This window comes from Trichosurus vulpecula, chromosome 7 (genome assembly GCF_011100635.1).
Source record: "Trichosurus vulpecula isolate mTriVul1 chromosome 7, mTriVul1.pri, whole genome shotgun sequence".
Classification (NCBI taxonomy): Eukaryota; Metazoa; Chordata; class Mammalia; order Diprotodontia; family Phalangeridae; genus Trichosurus; species Trichosurus vulpecula.
In genome coordinates, this window is record NC_050579.1 from 196,960,207 (window position 1) to 196,980,971 (window position 20,765).

The 20,765-nt window shown below is 36.0% G+C and overlaps 2 protein-coding genes across 2 annotated transcripts; one reads left to right on the forward strand and one right to left on the reverse strand.

The window, feature by feature from the left end:
- Positions 1-1,019: 1,019 nt before the first annotated feature.
- On the reverse strand, positions 1,020-1,979 carry LOC118857762 (olfactory receptor 14A16-like). The gene has a single exon (XM_036768287.1). The coding sequence runs from the start codon at positions 1,977-1,979 to the stop codon at positions 1,020-1,022; it is 960 nt and encodes a 319-aa protein (XP_036624182.1).
- Positions 1,980-18,970: 16,991 nt separating this feature from the next.
- Positions 18,971-19,927, forward strand: LOC118857763 (olfactory receptor 13G1-like). Its single transcript, XM_036768288.1, has one exon. It carries the CDS (start codon positions 18,971-18,973, stop codon positions 19,925-19,927), a length of 957 nt encoding a protein of 318 aa, XP_036624183.1.
- The last annotated feature ends 838 nt before the right edge of the window (positions 19,928-20,765 follow it).

Genomic DNA, 20,765 nt, shown 5'->3' on the forward strand with positions numbered 1-20,765 from the left:
TTTATATATTTTATTGTTTTTTCATAAAACCAGCTTCTAATTTATTTATTAATTCAATAATTTTCTTACTCTCAATTTTATGTATTTCTCCTTTGAGTTTCAGGATTTCAAATTTGGTGTTTAACTGATGATTTAAAATTTATTCTTTTTCTAGTTTTCTAGTTCAATCAATTTCATTCACATTCATAGTTATGATTATTAACTGTGTATTTCTTTCCATCTTATTTTTCTCCCTTTATCTTTCACTCTCTTTTTTTTACCCTGTCCCTCCTTAGAAGTTTGGTTTGCTTCTGACCAATACCTCCCTTAATCTTCCCTCAACTTCTACATTTGGTGCCCTCCCAATTCTATATTTCTCTGCTTTTGCTCTAAATTTGAAAGTAAAATTAAGAGGCCACCACTTTTCTGAAAGAAAATTATTTGAAAATAGTGTATTTGAATCATGACATCATTGCTTACTGTAGACCTTGAAAGAATTTAGTTTCCTAAATTATAAAATGGTGATAATACCTTTCCTTACTATCACTTACTGCTATTGTGGTGATCAAATATCAGATTGTGATACCATTTAAAAACTACATAGCAAAATAGACATATAAGGCACTTTTGATGTTCACAGTAAGTCATGGCATCCCGATTTAAAGGCTCCATCTATTTTCAAGTCAGATAATATTTTCTGTCATTCTCTGTAGCCAATTGTTCAGTAAACAGTTGATGCAAGTTGAGAAGAGGACCTTCTTATACATTATTTTCAAATGTCTATCTTTTTTTCTTCAGAAATATGGTGACCTCTTGATTTTAGGACTGGAATGGGTGTACATACTTTAAAAAGCATATTTTTATGTTGTTCTAGTCTCTTTGAGAGTCAATTTTAAAATTGGTGAGATTGACGTGGACATACAAGCAAAGAATTCAAATCAGTAAACATATATAGGGAAGTGATGGACACATATGCATGTATGTATGTATGTCTAGCTATCTATGTACATAAATATAAATATACATGCATAGTTATATAATCATGGAAAAAAGAACTTTGGTATTAATCCTTTTGAGAAGTATTTCCAGGCTATGAACTTCCTCAAAGCAGTCTTCATGTCCTTGTTCCTCAGGCTGTAGATGACAGGGTTCAGGGTTGGAGGCACCACTGTATAGAACATGGACAACAACAGGTCTAGAACTGGGTCAGATTCCTGGGGTGGCATTAGATAAGCAATGCAAATGGTTGTCATAAAAAACATGAAAACGATGAGGTGGGGCAAACAAGTGGAGAATGTTTTTGATCTACTTTCTTTGGTTGGAATCTTCAGCACAGTTGAGATGATGTGACTGTAAGAAATTGTGATGTAAATAGAGCAGAAAATCCCTAAACTAAATGCCAAAACCATAGTGACATTAGCTGCAAGGTGTGTCTCAGAGCAGGAGATTCTGAGTAAGGAAGGGACATCACAGAAGAACTGGTGGATCTCCTTGGAGCCACAAAAGTGCAAAGTGAATGTACTAACTGTGTATAGGACCCCAAACAAACCTCCAGTGAGCCAGGAAGCAGCTGCCATCTTCACACAAGTTTCACTGTTCATAATGACTTCATAGTGCAAGGGCTGACAGATGGCCACATAGCGGTCATAGGACATCACTGTGAGGAGAAAAAGCTCTGATGCTGCAAATAACATCATTAAAAAGAGCTGTGACACACAGCCCCAAAAAGAGATGGAGTAGTTGTGACTCAACGAGTTTGCAATTGATTTGGGGACCGTGATGGAAACAAGACAGAGATCTAAAAAGGACAGATTCTTTAGGAAAAAGTACATAGGAGTGTGGAGTGTTCCCTCAAGAGAGATGAGGGTGAAGATGAGCAGGTTTCCCATCAGAGCCACCAGATAGATCAGCAAGAAGAGGATGGCATGTAAGACCTGTAGCTCCCAGATGTTGGAAAAGCCCATGAGGAAGAATCCTGTCACCACAGTGAGATTAGCCATGTTCTAAGGGTGGTGTGCTCTCTCCACTGTCTGTATAGAGAAAAGAAAGAGATGCCAAATGATGAGAACAGTCATTGTTTTGAGGGTCAGATTGCCTTGGTTCGGGCTCACTGTGTGACCTTGGGAAAATGCCAGTTCCTCTATCTGCCTTAATTTTCTCAATTTTTAAATGAAGTGATGGAACTAGTTCTGAGGATTTTAACCTAAGGTTCATGTATCTAAAATATTTTGATTCATTTCCAGGTAGTTTGTTTCTATTTTAATCTTATATATTTTATTTTATATAGCTAAAGATGTGATTCTCAGAAATGAGTCTACAGGCTTCACCAGACTGCCAAATGGGCCCATGAAACAAAAAAGGGTCAAGAACTCCCGAAGCAGACAATTTTTAAGACCTTTAATATCTTAGATGATCAAGGAACAAGGTCCTTACCTTGAAAACGTTGATAACAATAGTTATACCTCTCAGTGAATGATTTTCATCATTCTTAACTACTTTCATCATAAGACCTCTTTGAGGTAGATAATTCTGGTATAATTATTAGTAATTTATACACAGGACAGTGGAGCTCAGAAAAGTTATGACTTTTCAGTGGTTATGAAAGCAATGTCACAACTAAGATGCTAATCCAGGTTTTCTGATTCCGAGGCTATCTTGAAAGCTCCTTTAGGTTCCTTTGCTGAGGTAAAACATAATATGCTATTCCTAAACAAATGATTTTCTTCCCTTTCTTCAAGACTGGCAGTGAAATAGTTCCTCTAGCAATTTTATACAATATTCGTTGTTCTAGATTGGCTCACTTTCCAAGATAGTTTGACACCGTAATTGGACCAGTAGACTAGAATTGTCATGTGGATGAAGGCAGTGTCACATATTAGACTTCCGCATGGCCTGTGTAATTTCAAACTCTCCCTTGGTCACCACCAACCCAGATCAGTCATGTTGAAATGCAAATCTATCCTCAAATGGAAAAATAACTCCGAAAGAATTCTCTATTGTGTTGAGTCTCTTCTGTTTGTTTGTACAAGACAGTATGTAGGAAAAACTGTTTCCTCCACTCCAAACCTCACTTTGGATTTTGATTCAATTTGTCCCACTTGTAGCACTCCTGGAGCTCACATCCAGATGCTCACATCCTCATGAATTATTTCCAAAGCTATACCTTTGCTATTTGCAAAGCTATACCAAAGTTGTATGGAACCATTGTTCATGTCTACAAGGTCATACATGAACAGAAACTTGCATTTGGCCATGGGGCAAAGGAATTACAAAGGATGGATCAACCATAACATTTGACAAAACATTTGTAGAGTGCTTGCTCTGTACAAACCTCTATACTAAACCTGGATAGTTTAAAAAACATGAATCATCTCTGTTCACAGGCCTCAAGACGTTTCCAGTCTGTTAGAGGGACAAGAAATGTATGGAAATTATTATAAGCAGAGTAGAATGATATAAATGCATAGGAGGGGATCAAATTGCTCAGAGAGATGTGGGACAGCTTATTTTTGACTGTGAAGATTAAGAGACAACTTCATGCTTTGCAGACTTTGGTTTGTATGAAAGTTCTTGGGGTTACGAGCATGAGCACAGAAGCAGTGATGAGCAGAAGAAACAGGGATTGTCTATTTTTTTTTAATATAAAGGCCTTTTGGAATTCAAATATTGATTTCAAGAGGTATAATTTCAATCAAAGTTCTTGTACTTCCTGATTGTGTCCCTAGAGTTAGCCAGTTTGACTGGACATTTAATCCTCCTCTTGAATCACTTGCTGCTTGGTCGTATTGCAGATTGTCCCATACCAAACTCCCACCCCTGGTTACTTTAGCCATCTGCCTCTTATAATTTTACTCATGTACTGCTGAATGGAGGTGGGCAGTCATAAAACTCTGCTGACTGGGTTCACTACTAATTTATGCCGTATAATTACAACTGGTCCTCACTTTGGCCAGGCAGTCCTTTTGTTCCTTTCATGTTGATTCTTTATCCCATTCCTCACTTTGGCTGCTCCTCGTCTTATATTCTCGCCTTATACCTCCTATGGCTTCTCTCCCAAGCATTTGTACAAGTGAAGACATTGTATCATACTTCATTTAGTATATAGAGACCATTTTTGATGAGCTACTTATTTCCTCTTTTCAAATCACAACTTTTTGGCATCCTCCCCCATTCTCTCCTGCTTTTTTCCAGTCTCTAATGATGATTCAAAATGGCCCTGCTCCTGAGAAAAGTGAAATCCTCTATATATACCCTTGATTCAATCCCTTTTTCTAAGGTTTTTCCTCTATGTTTAGCCTCTTTGCTTCCTCTGACATTCATTCTTTATTCAGTCCCTTTCTGCTGCCTAAAATTTCTCTTATCCTTAGAAAACTGCAAATCTGTCCTGTAATCCCCTCAAAAACTATCTTTCTATATAATTTTGTTTTCTCTGTAAAAGTCCCAAAAAATTTAATCTTTCCCTTCCTTTCCCTCTCCCTCCCTCCCTTCCTCCCTTCCTCCCTTCCTCCCTTCCTTCCTTCCTTCCTTCCTTCCTTCCTCCCTTCCTTCCTTCCCTCCTTCCCTTCTTCCTTCCTATCTATCTTTTTATTTCCACTGCATCTCCTTTCCCTCTTTATAAAACCTCTAAAATCTGACATATGGCCTCATGAGTTAACTAAAAGTATCCTTTCCAAAGTTACCAATAATTTATTAATGTGCAGATCTGATGACTTTTTCTCAAAACTTATTCTTCTCTTGACTTCTGTGCAGTATTTGACATTGTTGAACACTCTATTGACCTTTAAAGTGTTTTCTCTAGATTTTTGTTACTCTGCTCTCTCTTGGTTGTCCCAATACCTATTTGACAACTAATTCTTAGTTTCTCTTGCTCGATCATCATCATCCCATTATTCTGTCTAACTGGGTTTATGCCAAGGTTCTGTTTTAGGCTTTCTTCTACACTCCATATGTGTTTTGTCTGGGTGATCTTATTATTTCACATGTCTTTGTTCATGTTCCCTATGATTCTGAGTCCCAAAGCCTGCCCTAGTCTCTCCCTTGAGATTTAGCATTGCATCATGTATTGGATATTTCTTTTTTTATTTTTTCCTTCTTTTTTGTTTTGTTTGTTTTTTTGGGGGGGTGGTGGAAGGAAGGCAACTGGGGGTAAGTGACTTGCTCAAGGTCACACAGCTAGTAAACATGTCAAGTGTCTGAGGTCAAATTTGAACTCAGGTCCTCCTGATTCCAGGGCCAGTGCTCTACTCACTGTGCCATCTAGCTGCCCCATGTATTGCATATTTCAAAGTGGTTATCCTTTATCTATCTCAAACTCAACTTATCCAAAACCCACCCCATTATCTTCCCCATTCTCCAAAGACCCTCTGTTTTCTGAACTTTCTGATTTCTTTGTGAGTACCACACTCCTTTCTGTCACTGGATTCATAACTTTACTGCTATCTTTTTCACCTCACTCTTACCCCTGTCCCCAAATTCAATCAGTTTTCACAGTTTTCTATCACCATAATGTCTCCCACATTTCTCCCTTTCACTTCATTTACTCAGCCACCACTGTAGTTCAGACCACTGCCACTTCTTATCTGGAATATTGCATCATCATCCCAATGGATATCCCTGTGCTGTCTCTCCCCTCTTCAATAAATTCATCACAGATCTGCCAAATTAGTTTTCCTAAAATGCAAAACTGAGCATGTCACTCTTGTACTCATTAAATGCCAGAGGGCTCACTAATCCTCATAGAATCAAATGTAAACTCCTCTGTTTGTTTTTAAATCCTTTCTGAAAGAGGACCCAATCTTTATTTCCAGCCACAGTGTGTGTTCATCTTCTCTCCCTCAATTGAAACTAACGTTCAACCAAGTTGACCTTCTTGCCTTTCCTCATATATGGCACTCCATCTCCCATCTCTATGCCTTTGCCCTGCCTGTTCAAAAGGCTGAAATCAAAGACTGCTTTCACTTTTACCTTTGAATCCCCAGCGCCTAGTGCAGTGACTGACCCATATTAGGACTTTAGTAAATTATTGTTGATTGGTTTTTTTGTGGTTAGCCATTCAGTGGTCACTTAGTCTAGAAGTCATAAGAGGCATTGGAAAGACCATTGTACTCCCAAATATAGCCTTCAGTTCCCTGAAATGCTCAACTTTACTCTTTTGTGCTTCCTAAATTTTACCATGCAAGATGTAGTTTTGTTGGTTGGGCTCTTTTTTTTTTAAACACTTAGTCGAGATCAGGTACTGGAAAGAGTGTTTTGACTAAATGTTATGGAGAATAGATATGCAATTTTGGAACTGGCCTACACCATAAAAAAAGTTAGTCATGAGTGATTAGGGTGATAATTGGAGGTGGGGGAGGGGAGACTAAAATGAATGTTCACTGGGTAGCAAGGAAGAGCATGAAGGATCTGGGGTCCTAAAGGGTAGAAAAGAGGGGGTTCTAAAGCTTAGTAAAGAATATAAAGAAGTAGAAGCTTACCTAAAGCAGTCTTCACATTCCTTTTAATTTTTGCCCACTTGGCTTTGATTTTCATAAAATTTCAGATAAAAGTTGTCATACTCTCTGCTTCTGCTAACATAGTTTTTAATATTTCTGGAAATTTAAGATGGGTTTTGTCATGATTTTTTTCTAATCTTGAACGTAAAGTCACCAATGCATCTACCTTTTGGTTACAAAAAAGTAGAAATTTGTCCCTCTTATTCTGTTCATTTCTTCAATCCATTGCTTGAGATAGACTATCTAGTTTCTGTTTAGGCACCTACGTAAGCTTATGCAGAGATGGAATAAGTGTTCAAAAGTGAAGGATCTTCATATACCCAGTGGTAAAATGTGCAGTTAACAATACTTCATTTCCTTTCTTCTAGTTTCTGGTCCCAGTAGTATCTTACCATATTCTTTGTCATTATAGCATACTGAGGTGGGAAGCACTGACATCTTCTTAGCTATGCTTACCACTTTTCTACTTCAACTGTAGCATTTAATGTGTTCTTAGGGAATCAAATTTCTTTGTATGTAGTTCAGTTCTTTCTCTGAGGTTGATATATTTGCTGTATTTTTTCATCATTTTATTTTCCTTCTGAGATTCAAGCTCTCTAAATTTGCTGGGATTCTCTGAGGATGATAGAACTAGAGATCTCCTGAGTGTTTGTATAGTTATTCAGGTTAAGGGTCCTACCGTCCCTGAGCAGTTCAAATCCCAAAACCTATAGCCAGCTTGTTAGCATGTCCCTTGGGAATTGGGGGGCACTTGAGAACTCTTTGAAACCTAGATCCTATGACTTATCTTGATAACACCTTAAACATCCTAGTAACCTTTGATCATATTTAAAATAGTTATTTTTTGATTTAGAAAAAAGTTTTATATGCCGCAAAGGAATATAAATTCATATTCTACCTGGTACCCAAACAACAAAACAATCCCAAAACAAAAGACATTCCTCTGCAGCTCTTAGGAAAAGCAGCATACCTCATAACAACCATTATCTTTTATAATTTTCCATTTGTTATAAGAAGGGGTATCATTTAAAAATTTGGCACAAATTTTGTCTCTCTGTTGCTAGCACCCAGCAAAGGGTCTGACACATACTAGGCATTTACTGTGTTGTAAAAATGCATTATGGAGCTATTTACTTCTGGGATATATCTGTGTGTATATATGCATATTTTCTTCTGGGATATATATGTGTATATATATGCATATGCATATATATACACATATATATCCCAGAAGAAAATAGCTGCATATATATATGCATATATTTATATTTACATATATATAGGGGGAGAGAGAGAGAGAGAGAGAGAGAGAGAGAGAGAGAATTAGAGACAAAGATAGCACATGTCTTATTACTTAAAGTCTCCCCAGCACTATCATATCTTGTCTCAGTGCTAGGTTTCTGATCATTTCCCTTAATTCATCATTGCTTTTCTCTTTATTTTTAGGTAATTTTTTCCATACTTTGCACACAATTGCAGTTAGTACCGCCATTCATCTCCACTTAAATACTCATAGTCATTCTTGTTCTTTAGTTTCTTGGATTTCCTCACATGAGTATTACTTAAATTATAATCTTACCCTACCAAATTTCATCATTTTTTGGCATTCCTTCTACTTTTACATAAAGTAGTCCCATTGATAGTGATATTCCAGTCATGGATTTCATGACACAAATATTTAGTGATACATATGAAGTCAGGTTTGCTTCTTCAATCATGACATCTAATTCTTCTTGTTTGTTACCAATATTTGGATATTTGTATATGGACTTTTAAGCCCATGGATGTTATTTCTTGTTCCTTTCTTGGAATTTATCTTGTGACCTTCTTGGCTTCTCAGCTGCTAGCTTTCTTCCTTCATTTTAGCTATGCTTTATGCCATTTATCTCAGTGGATGTGAATAGGAAATTTTCTTTTTCCCCTTTTCACCCAATGACAAGAGAAGCAATATGCTGTTGATTAAAATTTGAAGTCATGCAAAACATTTCTTTATTAGTCATGTGGTAAAACACAAACAAAATAAAACAATAAAAATGAAGAAAGTAAAAAAAGTGTGCTTTTGTCTATATTTCTTCAATTCTTCTCATGGAAGTGGATAGCATTTTTCATGATAGGTCCTTTTCAATTGTTTGCTGTTACTATGTACAATATTTTCCTGGTTCTGCTGACTTCACCTTGCATGAGTTCATATATGTCTTCCCAGGTTTTTCTGAAAACCACCCTGCTAATCATTTCTTATAGCAAAATAGTTTTCTATCCCAATTATATCCCACAACTTGTCCTGCCCTTCTCCAATTTATGGGCATCCCCTTGATTTCCAGTTCTTTGCTACCATAAACAACTGATGCACATATTTTTCTACAAATAGGTCCTTTTTCCTTTTCTTTGATTTCTTTGGGATACAAGCCTAGTAATAGTATTGCTAGATCAAAGGTTACACACAGTTTTATACCATTTGGAAGTAGTTCCAAATTGTTCTCCAGAATGGTTGGACTGGTTCACAGTTCTACCAACAGGGGCATTAATGTGTTTCAAATTTACCACAGTCCTTCTACCATTTGTCATTTTTCTTTTTTGTCATATTAGCTAATCTTATAGGTATGAAGTGGCATCTCAGCATTTTTAATATTTACATTTCTCTAATCATTTCTTTAATGCTCTAGCATTTTTTTAATGTGATTATTTGCTAGCCTGGATTTTAAGTTCTGAAAACTGCCTGTTGCTATCCTTTGGCCATTTATCAACTGGGGAATGGCTCTTTTTTATTATTAATTTGGTTCAGTTCCTTTTACATTTGAGAAATGAGCCTGTAAGAGATAAACTTGCTGTAAAAATCTCTCCTCTCCCAGTTCCCTGTTTTCCTTTTAATTTTGGCTCTATTATTTTTGTTTGTGCAAAAGATTTTAATTTTATGTAATCAGAATTATATATTTCACTTTCCATGATGCTCTTTATTATCTTGTTTGGCCATAAAGTCTTCCCTGATCCATAGATCTGACAAGTACATTTTCCCATGTTTTCCTAACTTACTTAGGATGTCACCCTTTATGTCTAAATCATGTATCCATCTTTGACTTTATCTTGCCATATGGTTTGAGATGTTAGTCTATGCCTAGATTATGCCAAACTGTTTTCAAGTTTTTCCAGCAATTTTTGTCAGATGGTGTGTTCTTACCTTAAAAGCCTGGATCTTTGGGTTTATCAAATACTAGAGTACTATGATTGTTTACTAACGTGTTTTGTATACCTCAACTATTCCACTGATCTACCACTCTGTTTCCTAGCCAATACCAGATTGTTTTGATGATTGCCACTTTGTAACTTAATTTGAAATCTGGAACTGCTGTGCCACCTTCCTTCACATATTAAAATTTATTTCCTTGATATTCTTGTCCTTTTGTTTTTCAGATGAATTTTATTATTATTCTTTCCTAGCTCTGTAAAATATAATTTGATTGGTATGGCTCTGAATAATCAAATTAATTTAGGTAGAATTTTCATTTTTATTATATTGACTTGGTCTACCCATGAGCAATTAGTATCTTTCCAACTGTTTAGATTTGACTTTATTTGTGTAAAAAGTGTTTTGTAATTGTGTTTACATAGTTCCTGGATTTATCTTGGCGGTATTATATATCATTAGCAGTTATTTTAAATGGAATTTCTCTTTCTAGCTTTCACTAATGAATTTTGTTGGTAATATGTAGAAATGCTAATGATTTATGTGGGTTTATTTCATATTCTGCAACTTTGCTAAAGTTATTCAATATTTCACCTAGTTTTTTAGTTGATTCTCAAAGTACATCATTATATCATTTACAAAGTGATAGTTTTGTTTCCTCATTGCCTATTCTGATCCCTTTAATTTCTTTTGCTTGTCTTATTGCTATAGCTAGTATTTCTAGTATAATATTGGTTAGTACTGATGATATGGACATCCTTACTTCACTCTTAATCTTATTGGGAAGGCTTCTAGCTTATTTCCATTATAGATAATGCTTGCTGATGGTTTTAGAGAGATATCACTTATCATTTTAAGGAAAGCTCCATTGATTGCAATGCTTTCTGGTATTTTTTTTAAAATACGAATGTGTTATTTTGTCAAAAGCTTTTTCTGCATCAATTTAGATAATCACATGATTTTGTTGCTTTTGTTATTGATATGGTCAATTATGCTGATAGTTTTCTAATGTTGAACCAGCCCTGCATTCCTGGTATAAATCCTAATGTGGTCACAATCTATGATCTTAGTGATAACCTGCTACAATCTCCTTGTTAGTATTCTTTTTTAAATTTTGCATAGATATTCTTTAAGGAAATTGATCTTTAGTTTTCTTTCTCTGTTTTTGCTCTTCCAGGTTTAGGTATCAGCATGATCTATAAAACAAATTTGGTAAAATTACTTTTTTGCCTATTTTCCCAAATAATTTAGGTAGTATTGGAATTAACTGTTCTTTAAATGTTTGTTAGAATTCACTCGTCAATCCCTCTAGCTCTGGGTATTTTTTCTTAGGGAGCTCATTGATATCTTGTTCAACTTCATTTTCTAAGAATGTGTTATTTAAATGCTCCATTTTCTCTTCTGTTAATCTGGGCAATTTATATGTAGCTTTTGTAAATATTCATCCATTTCACCTAAATTGTCACATTTATTAGCATATAATTGGGCAAGATACATCCTAATAATTGCTTTATCTCTTCTTCATTGGTGGTGAATTCACCATTTTTCATTTTTGTTACTGGTCCTTTGGATTTCTTCTTCTTTAGAAAATCAAATTAGCCAATGGTTTATCTATAAAACCAGCTCCTAGTTTTATTTATTAGTTCAATTTTTTCTCACTTTTAGATTTATTAACATCTCCTTTCATTCTCAGAATTTCCACTTTAGTGTTTAACTGGAGATTTTTAATTCATTTCTTCTAGATTTAGAAAATTGCATGCCCAATTTATTGATCTACTCTTTCTCTACTTTATTTCTCCATATTTACTGATGCAAAATTTCCCCCAAGTATTGCTTTAGCTGCATTCCATAAATTTTGGTATGTATTCTCATTATTAGCATTGTCTTTGATGAAATTATCTTGTTTCTAGTATTTGTTCTTTGACCCACTCAGTTTTTAGGATTAGATTATTTAATTTCTAATTAATTTTTAATCTATGTTTCCATGGTCCTTTATTGAAAATAATTTTTTATTTTTATTTATTTATTTTTTAAATTTAATTTATTTATTTAACATATTTAGTTTTCAGCATTGGTTTTCACAAGAGTTTGAATCACAAATTTTCTCCCTATTTCTACCCTCCCCCCCCCACTCCAAGATGGTGTGTATTCTGGTTGCCATGTTCCCCAGTCAGCCCTCCCTTCTGTCACCCCACTCCCCTCCCATCCCCTTTTCCCTTCCTTTTTTGTAGGGCAAGCTAAATTTTTTATTTATTGTGATCTGAAAGGGATACATTTAATATGTCTGTTTTTCTGCATTTGGTTGTCAGGTTTTTATGTTCCAGTATGTGATCAATTGTTGTGAAGGTGCTCTTACAGACCTCTTCTATCCTCCAGCTTCTCACACCACTCCCTCACTACACCTTTCAGAAGAGGACTTTGCCTCAGAATTCATGGAAAAAATCAAGACCCTATGTTGAGAGTTCCCTTCTCATTTTATGTCCCCCTAACATTATCCCTGACTCTATCTTCACTCCAATCTCTGAAAAAGAGGTAACATTTATTCCTTGCCAAGGTCAACTCTTCTACCTGTACCCTTGATCTTTTTACCTTCTCATCTTCTCCAGTGGATGACCCCCTCTTCCATCATTCCCATAATTCTCTCCTTCACTCAAATCAAAGTCAACTGCAAGTCATGTCATCATTTCCCCGATGTCATGGTGCTCTTTGAAAATGAAGGACTAACACAGAACCACAACATACTTCTCTCTGATCTTCAATCTTATCCTATCTACTTGTTTCTTCCTTGTGTCTTACAAACATGCTCACCTTCCTCATGCTTAAAAAACCTCACTAGCACTTATCATCCTTTGCTATTTATTATCCTCCCTTTCTCAAATATGGGTTGTAAAATATATGGGTACAAGATATGCTCTTTTATAAAACACAATTTCATTAATGTTATTTAAACTTGCCATAGCAATAATTCACTGTCTGAAATACAAATGTATGATTTTCATCAACCAACAAGTATTTTTTAAGGTGCCTACTATGTGCCAAGCATGGGAGATACAAAAACAAAAACCGGAATTATTCCTGCTCTCAAGGAGCTTGAAATATGGTTGGGTTACACAGCATGTACATGTGTAGGCATATACAAAGTAAGTAAAAGGTAGTAAAATTAGAGGAAGGTACTTGCAGCTGATGAACATTAATAAGACTTCATGTAATAAGTGCTTTTAGATCTGAACCTTGAAGGAAACTTGGTATTCTGAGGATAAAAGTGTGGAGAGGCTGCATTTCAGGCACTGAGAAAGCAGGGGCAAAGGCATGGAGGCAGGAGATGCAGTGTTGTTCATAAGGAACAGTGAAAAACTCAATATGACTAGACTACAATATTTGTGGAGCAGAGTAATGTGTGGTAAGGGAATGTAAGTTGGGGCCAGGTTATGGCTGGCTTTAAATACCAAATGGAGAAGTTTATATTTGAACTTGGGGCATTTGAAGGGTGATAGCTCCCTTGACAGAAGGAGGGAAGTTCAAAGATGTATTTTTGAGGAAACAAAAAGAATTTAGTTTTGGAAGTCTTAAATTTGATACATCTGGGAAATACTATTTGAAATGTTTCATAGGCAGTTGGCAATTTGGAATGGTAGCTCAGGAGAGAGGGTTAGACTGGAAATATAGAATTTGAGAATAACCTGCATAGAGATGAGCAACATTGAGATGATTAAGTAGATGAGGAGAGAAGGAAAGGGAGGGAGGGGTGAGAAGATGAGAGGGTAGAGAGCAAGGGGAAAAGGGACAAAAAGAGATGGGAAGGATCAGGTGGGGAAAATTGAAGGAGAGAGAATATAAAGAAAAGATAGAACTTTGGGGGACATCAACAATTAGAGAGTGTGGTGGAGAGGATGATCCATGAAGGATGTGGTTCATCTCATGGCGAATGGTCTCTATGTTTTCAATTTGAAAATTCATAATATAAATAACAGTAGCCATTCACATTCACATAATGTTTTATGATTTATAGTAAACTTAACCTGCATTATCTCATTGGTCTTCACAATAGTAATGTGAGCTTAATAATCATCTCCTTTTGGTAGATGAAAACACTGAAAGTCAGAGAGATTAAATGACTTGCTTAATATCACACAGGAAATCCCAGGTTTTTTGACTTCCAGGCCATTACTCTTTTCTATTACACTACGTTGTCACAGGTATAATTTCTCTTGCTACTGAGAAAAATGACTACTTTCTTGTTATATTTATAACCATTTTAATATACAGGACCCAAAGATTCTCTTTTTGATGATTAATAACCAATTATTACTAGGTTAGTTATTAGCAGGTTTTTTTTCTCATTTTACATCCTCATTCAAAGCCCAGTCCTTGTTTAAGACAGGGCTGACAATGAAATATTCTCCTCAATCCTGGGTGGGACCCTACCCAATTGAGAGAGCTAATTTCTGATTAAATGATAAAGAGAATCTAATCTAGGTGAATTCTGGCTTATAGTTCAATAACATAGGTCTGGATGGAGATGGATTCCTTTGTCTAGATATCTGGAGGGAGCTGAATCTAATCAAGCCATGTCCTCAGCAGGAGGAGCTGAAGACTTTGCCTACCTCCACATTAATATGTTCACCCCCCTCATTAATTTTAGCCAGAGTTGATTTCCACCCTCAGAGACAACCCCTTTTTCCAAAGGTATTTAAACATTCGATGATGTCAATGTGGGGTCTTTGGTTGTCTAGTGAGAGTCTGTTGACCATCAATTTATTGATTTCTGGGTAATTAATAATCAAGTTATTAATTAATTATTAATTACCCAGAAACTCTGTTTCTTGGGCTTTTCATCTGAGTCACTACAAATAACAGTGACTTTAACTGCATCTTTCTTTTGTTTGGAGGGCATGTGTGTAGGATGAAAAGTAATCATTCAGTATGTTTCTTGGTATCCCAACAACTAAATGAAATCTCCTAGAATCTGGTCTTCCTCATATTCTTATAATTTCATAAACATTTAAACTTTGTAGAAAGTGTTCTAACTGTTGACAGTTCCCTGGGAGGGGAAGAAAAACAACTAAACAGAGTTGCCCAGTTTCTTCTCCTAGAGGTGTCAGTACATTATTTAAATCATTTCCTTTCTAATCTCTCTTTGTAGGCATAACTCAGACAAAGATAAGCAGTTTTGTAAAAACCACTCAAATTAAAAAGATTCATTTTTAAAAAAAATCCCGAGATTTTCTTTTGACTGTGGTCTCATAATAATAACTAGAAATTGTCAAATTTTCTGCTTTCTACCTCCATAACATTTCTTGAAACTGACCTCTCTACTCACACAATAACCACTTTATTTGGGATTACTACAATGGCCTCCTAATTGATTTCTCACTCTCAAGTCTTTTCATTATTCCAGTTCATCCTGCACATTGCTAACAAATGGGTGTGCTGGAGTCAGCTTGACTTGGCTAGGGGAGAGCAGAATGTTAAATTTTCAGTGTAAGCGTTTATTTACACTTTTGAAATAAAAAAACCACTACAAACCAGGGCTTGATTTATTACTTTATTGATTGTCCAGACTTAATAAAGTAATGGAGAAATTGTTAATAATGCCGATTAAATTTAAAAATGCATCCAGCATACTTTTTTTTTGTGGTGAGCCAGTTACTAAACATTTATTAGTACACCCTTGCCTATGTGAATATCTGTCCATGCCAGTCTCCTGCTCATTAAATTCTACTGTGTCCCTGTTGCCTCTAGGGAAAAAAAAAAGATTTTTAAAGCTTTTTACAACTTGGTCCCAACCTGTATTTCCAGCATTGTTGTACATTACTGTACCTCTCACACACTATAATCTACCTACATTGGCCTTCCGTCTGTTCTTCAAATATGATACTTTCATCTCTTTGCCATTGAACTGGTCATTTCCCTTGCCTGGAATGTATTTCTTCTTCACCTCTGCCTTGTAGAATCCCTCTCTAAATATATATGTATATATATGAGTATATATGTAGCAAGTATATATAAATATGATTACATATGCAACAAGTATGTATAGATATTATATATACAAATATGTATGTGTGTGCGCGCACACACACACACACATACATGCTTGTGGAATCTCCTGCTTGGGTGTAAGCTCTTTCAGAATAGGATTGTTCCATTTGTATTTTTACTCCCGGTGCCAGGTGCACAGTAGGTACTTAATAAATATTTGTGGCCGCTTAATGTCTTGTTTTAAAACTCACAAATGTCTTATCTTATTTGAGCCTCCTGTAACATAGATGCTTTAGGGATTATTATCTCTATTTTACAGAAGAGGAAATTAAGGCTCAGAGAAGGTACATGTAGTAATATTTGAGAAGTTAGAAACACACATACATCGTTCAGAAATAAGAAAGACTATTAGAGTGATAAACCAATATAATGGGCTCCCCAGGGAGGGTGTGGAATCTCCATCCCTGAAGACCTTCAATAAGAGAATAGACAATCCCATGTCCAGGATGTCAGAAATTTATTTGTCTGAATACCGATAACTTGATTAAATGGTATTCTAAGACTGCTCGTAATTTTTGTAGTCTGTGATCTTTTACAGTGTCCACTGGTTTGAAAGAGCTCTGCATAAACCAGGGCAGTTCTGAGTTTTATCGCTCACTATTTCTCCATCTCTAACAAGGACAGAGGAAATCAATAGAATTCAGTTGTACCATGAGGAACTTAGATTAAATATAAGGAAAAAATACTGATGAAGACTCTTTGTGATTGGAATAGATAACCAAGGAAATTTGTGGCTCCCACCTGTCTCACTGTGGGAAAAAGGTAGCTTGTTGTGTAGCAGTAGGAGGAAAGACCTTCAAAACCGGGAGGATGCCGTGGCATTCTGTCTGGTGCTGTATTTTTAGCCTATGTGATAAGCTCAATTTAAGAGTTGGTAGCAACTGCTCCAATAAAGCCTTCTGTGATGTGGACCTATAGATGTGTCTGTATAGTCACCCTTTTTTAAAATTGAATTTTCTCTTCTATTATAAACTTTGTTATCATCAAATGCAAGCATTGCAATACACAAAGAAAAAGATATATGGAACACTGTAAGCTTTTGTTACATACCTTTTAAAAGAACAAATGTATTAAATTTAACAGCATTGTTTTCTTTATGTCTCCTTTTCTCATATCCATTTCAAATGGTGATGGTGATGATAGCTGCCTTGTGTATAGAGTTTGATGTTTGCAAACCTTGAAAGCCTTTCTCATTTTTCCAGAAAACCTTCGTGAAAGGAAAAGTGACAATCTTCTGCACAGGTGAGTCCTTATTGTTAATCAATTTGTTCCTAAGTCTATTTTATTGAGTGTATCTCGTAGTGGTAAGTGCCACAAGTGATAATAATAGAGATAGCAGTTGTTCAGATTTGTAGGTTTTTAAAATTATTATTTACAAAGGTGTACTGATTATCTTTTTTGATCTGCCTAGAAATTTTGTAAATGCTTTTTATTAAGTATGTTATCTCTTTTACAGAAATGGTAACTGAGACTCAGAGAAGATATAGTATAGTATGGAATAAATAACCTCACTTCCTTATATTTCTTTAAGGGTCTTAGGGGCCAGTCTTTAAATTATTTAAAATGTAGTTGCTGTGGAAGTAATGCAAATACTCTATTTCTTTTTTATAATGCAGGAACTTAAAAAAAATCAAAATGATTATTAACCATAATATGAAAATTATTAACTAGATCCAACAACATAAAATCTTCTTTATTTTCTAATGTGTACAAGTTATGTGAGGATAGTCTATAAGAATCTAGAAAATGTAGTAATAGTGGTTTCCATAATCTTATAATGCCTTTGCTTCATTAAACTTCTGAATAATTTTTATGCTTATTGAAAGAGCTAAGGATGTTAGAATTGAGCTCCCCTCACTAATGTAGGCCCAGTCATTATAAGAAGTATATTACTGAGTGGTCCTATTGGCCAAATGTAATTAGGGTAACTTTTAAAAGTCCTTTGAAAACTGAAAATATTTTAATAGGTCAGGTAATGATAGGTCATATAATGATCTAAAAGGGATTTATAAGATCATTTATTACTTCCCAACCCCATTTTACAGGTGAGGAAACTGAAAATAAGAGAAGTCAAGTAGTCCAATTAAAATTGCATAGCTGATGACTAGACTAGGATGAAGATCTGAATTTCCTGCTCCCAGTTAAGGAATTTTATGCAATCATTGATTCATTAATTTAAAACTTATTATGGATTATTTACCACATGCAAGGCAATATATTCAACACTGCAAACTCCTTAGTTTTTCTCTTTCACCTAATAATCTTTGAACCAGAATCTGCTACACAGCACATTCACATTCTAACTCCAAGCCTTGGCTCATACAGATTCCCCCTCCAACGATCCAAATCCCATTCATCCTTTAATTCAAGGGCCAGTTCAAGTTTCACCTCCTCCCTGTGCCCTTCACTCTAAACATCCCCTGCATGCACCAATATCTTCCTCCTGTGAATGTTTTCAGCAGCATTGTGTAGTAGAAGACATTTGAATTAAAAAAAATTAAAACCTCCCAATACATGGATTTGTTGTGTGTATTTAGAAAGGTCAATAAATGTCTATGAATTTCTACGTCTATGAATTTCCTCATCTGTAAAATGGAAAAATTACCTCAAAAGGTTATTGTGACAAATCAGAATAGGTAAAATTTTTGGAACCATAATTTGCTATGTAAATGTACTTTATTATAGCATTCATTTGGGTGCTTAATTATTTTGTTTCCCCTGTTGCATAACTTTTTCTTTTTCTTTTTTTTTTTGCTTTTTTTTGGGGCAGGGCAATTGGGGTTAAGTGACTTGCCCAAGGTCACACAGCTAGTAAGTGTCAAGTGTCTGAGGCTGGATTTGAGCTTAGGTCCTCCTGACTCCAGGGCTGGTGCTCTACTCACTGCCCCACCTAGCTGCCCCTGCATAACTTTTTCTATGACTGTGTTGTCTCCTCAAATATATCAGATTATCAGCTCTTAGAGAAGACATATGTTCCTTGGTACTCCCCTTCCTCTTATGCCTCCATTATACCTATAACAATATTATGCATATAGAATGCCCTCAAGATAGGCTTAATAGATAAATGTGGGAGAATAAAAGATGATATAAAATATGCGTTCCAAGGTGGCATTCTTGAAAGGACATCGTATGACCTAGAATAAAAAAAAGAAGTGTTAAAGTGCTTATTGAACTGATTTGAACTGAATCAAATGAAAGAGAGGGTGAATCTAGCTCATTATTCTTTTGACTTCTTTTCAAGGCCAATCTTTAGTTTATTGGAATGAAGAACCAGTCGATGGAAATAGAATTTATAGTGGTAGGAATCTCCAGCCTCCCAGGGTTACGCCTGTTTCTGTTAGTGTCCTTCCTGTGCATCTACGTAGCTGCTCTGGTGGGAAACTCTCTCGTCTTCTTCACCATCTATGCCAGTCAACAGCTTCACACACCCATGTACTTCCTATTGGGTAACTTGTCTGTCATTGACCTCTTGTGTACATCTACGATTGTTCCCAAGATGTTAGCTGACCTTTTCTCTCAGAGGGCTGCCATCTCATTTGCAGGCTGCATGGCCCAGATGTATATGTTCACATGGGCTTTAGTCTCAGAGCTTCTCCTTTTGGCCCTCATGGCATTTGGCCGCTATGCTGCCATTTGCCATCCCCTTCATTACCCAATGGTAATGAGTAGTCGTGTCTGCCTTGGGATGGCAGGAAGCATCTGGGCCATTGGTATAAGCAACTCAGCAGTCCATACTAGCTTGGCAGTCCCCTTGTCCTTCTGCAAATCCCTCATTATTGACCATTTCTTCTGTGAGCTGCCACCTATACTGAAACTATCATGCTCTGATACCCATCTCAATGAAGCTCTAGCTTTTTGTGCAGATGTGATATTTGGGGTGGGGAGCTGTTCCCTTATCCTGGTTTCTTATGGATGTATTATTAGAACAATTCTGAGGATTCGCTCTTCTGAAGGCAAGAAGAAAGCCTTTTCCACCTGTTCTTCTCACCTTACTGTGGTCTCCCTCTATTATTCCACTGTAATTTATACCTACATCCGCCCAACCTCCAACCTCTCTTTGGAAAGGGACAAAATCATCACTGCCCTCTACTCTGTCATTATCCCTGTGTTAAACCCAATTATTTATTCCTTCAGGAATAGAGAAGTGAAAGGGGCCCTGCAGAAGCTGTTGGGATGGACTTCCTGCCTTTCCCCAGGCAGAACATCATTTAGTCTAAAAAATCATCCATCTTAGCTCTGACTCAACATTTTTTCCATTTAGCAGAGGCTAAATGGCCACTTTTCAAGGATATGATAGAGGGCATTCATGTTTCAGGTAGGAGTTGGACTAGCTATTGTCTGGGGTTTTTTTAAGTTCTAAATTCTATAACTTTTGAAGTAGGTGCCAGTCAGGTCAAAGTAATGCATGTTTTATGGTGGGATTTCAGGGAGTATTTCAGAAAGTTTAATAGAAATATCTGGGGGAGGAAGCATTCCTAAACTCATTAAATGGCATCACAAAGGCAGCCACTTTTCTTCTAGACCTTCTGACTCATAAAGTAATGATTTTGTCTAATTTTACGTTTATACCATTTAGGAATACTGTTGTGACATGATTGTCTTATCAATGAGGGACATTTCACATATGTATATGTACATAAACATATACACATGTACATACACACAGATATACACATACACACATTTTTATATATATTTTCTAATGTGTACAAGTTATGTGAGGATATGTTAGGAAGTGGTCATTGAACATTTGAACAGTGAACATTGAACATTCAATTGAACATTGATGTTTGGAATGAAGGATGGCATATTTACTTTATTATTTCACATTATGGTGTCTCCAGCATCTGGCACCTGCATGATATCATGTATCTAGTACCTGTATCATGTTATATAGCTTATCCGGGGTCCTATTATTTAGTAGTAGTAAAGCTTGTTGATTTAAATATGTATCCATTTGACTGGCCAGAATAAAGAGGATAGGATCTGACCTCTTCTCGTGTCATTGAGATCACAACATGTGTCAATTATTGACATAACATGGAGCCTGAGAAGAAGAATCCTTTGGGAAC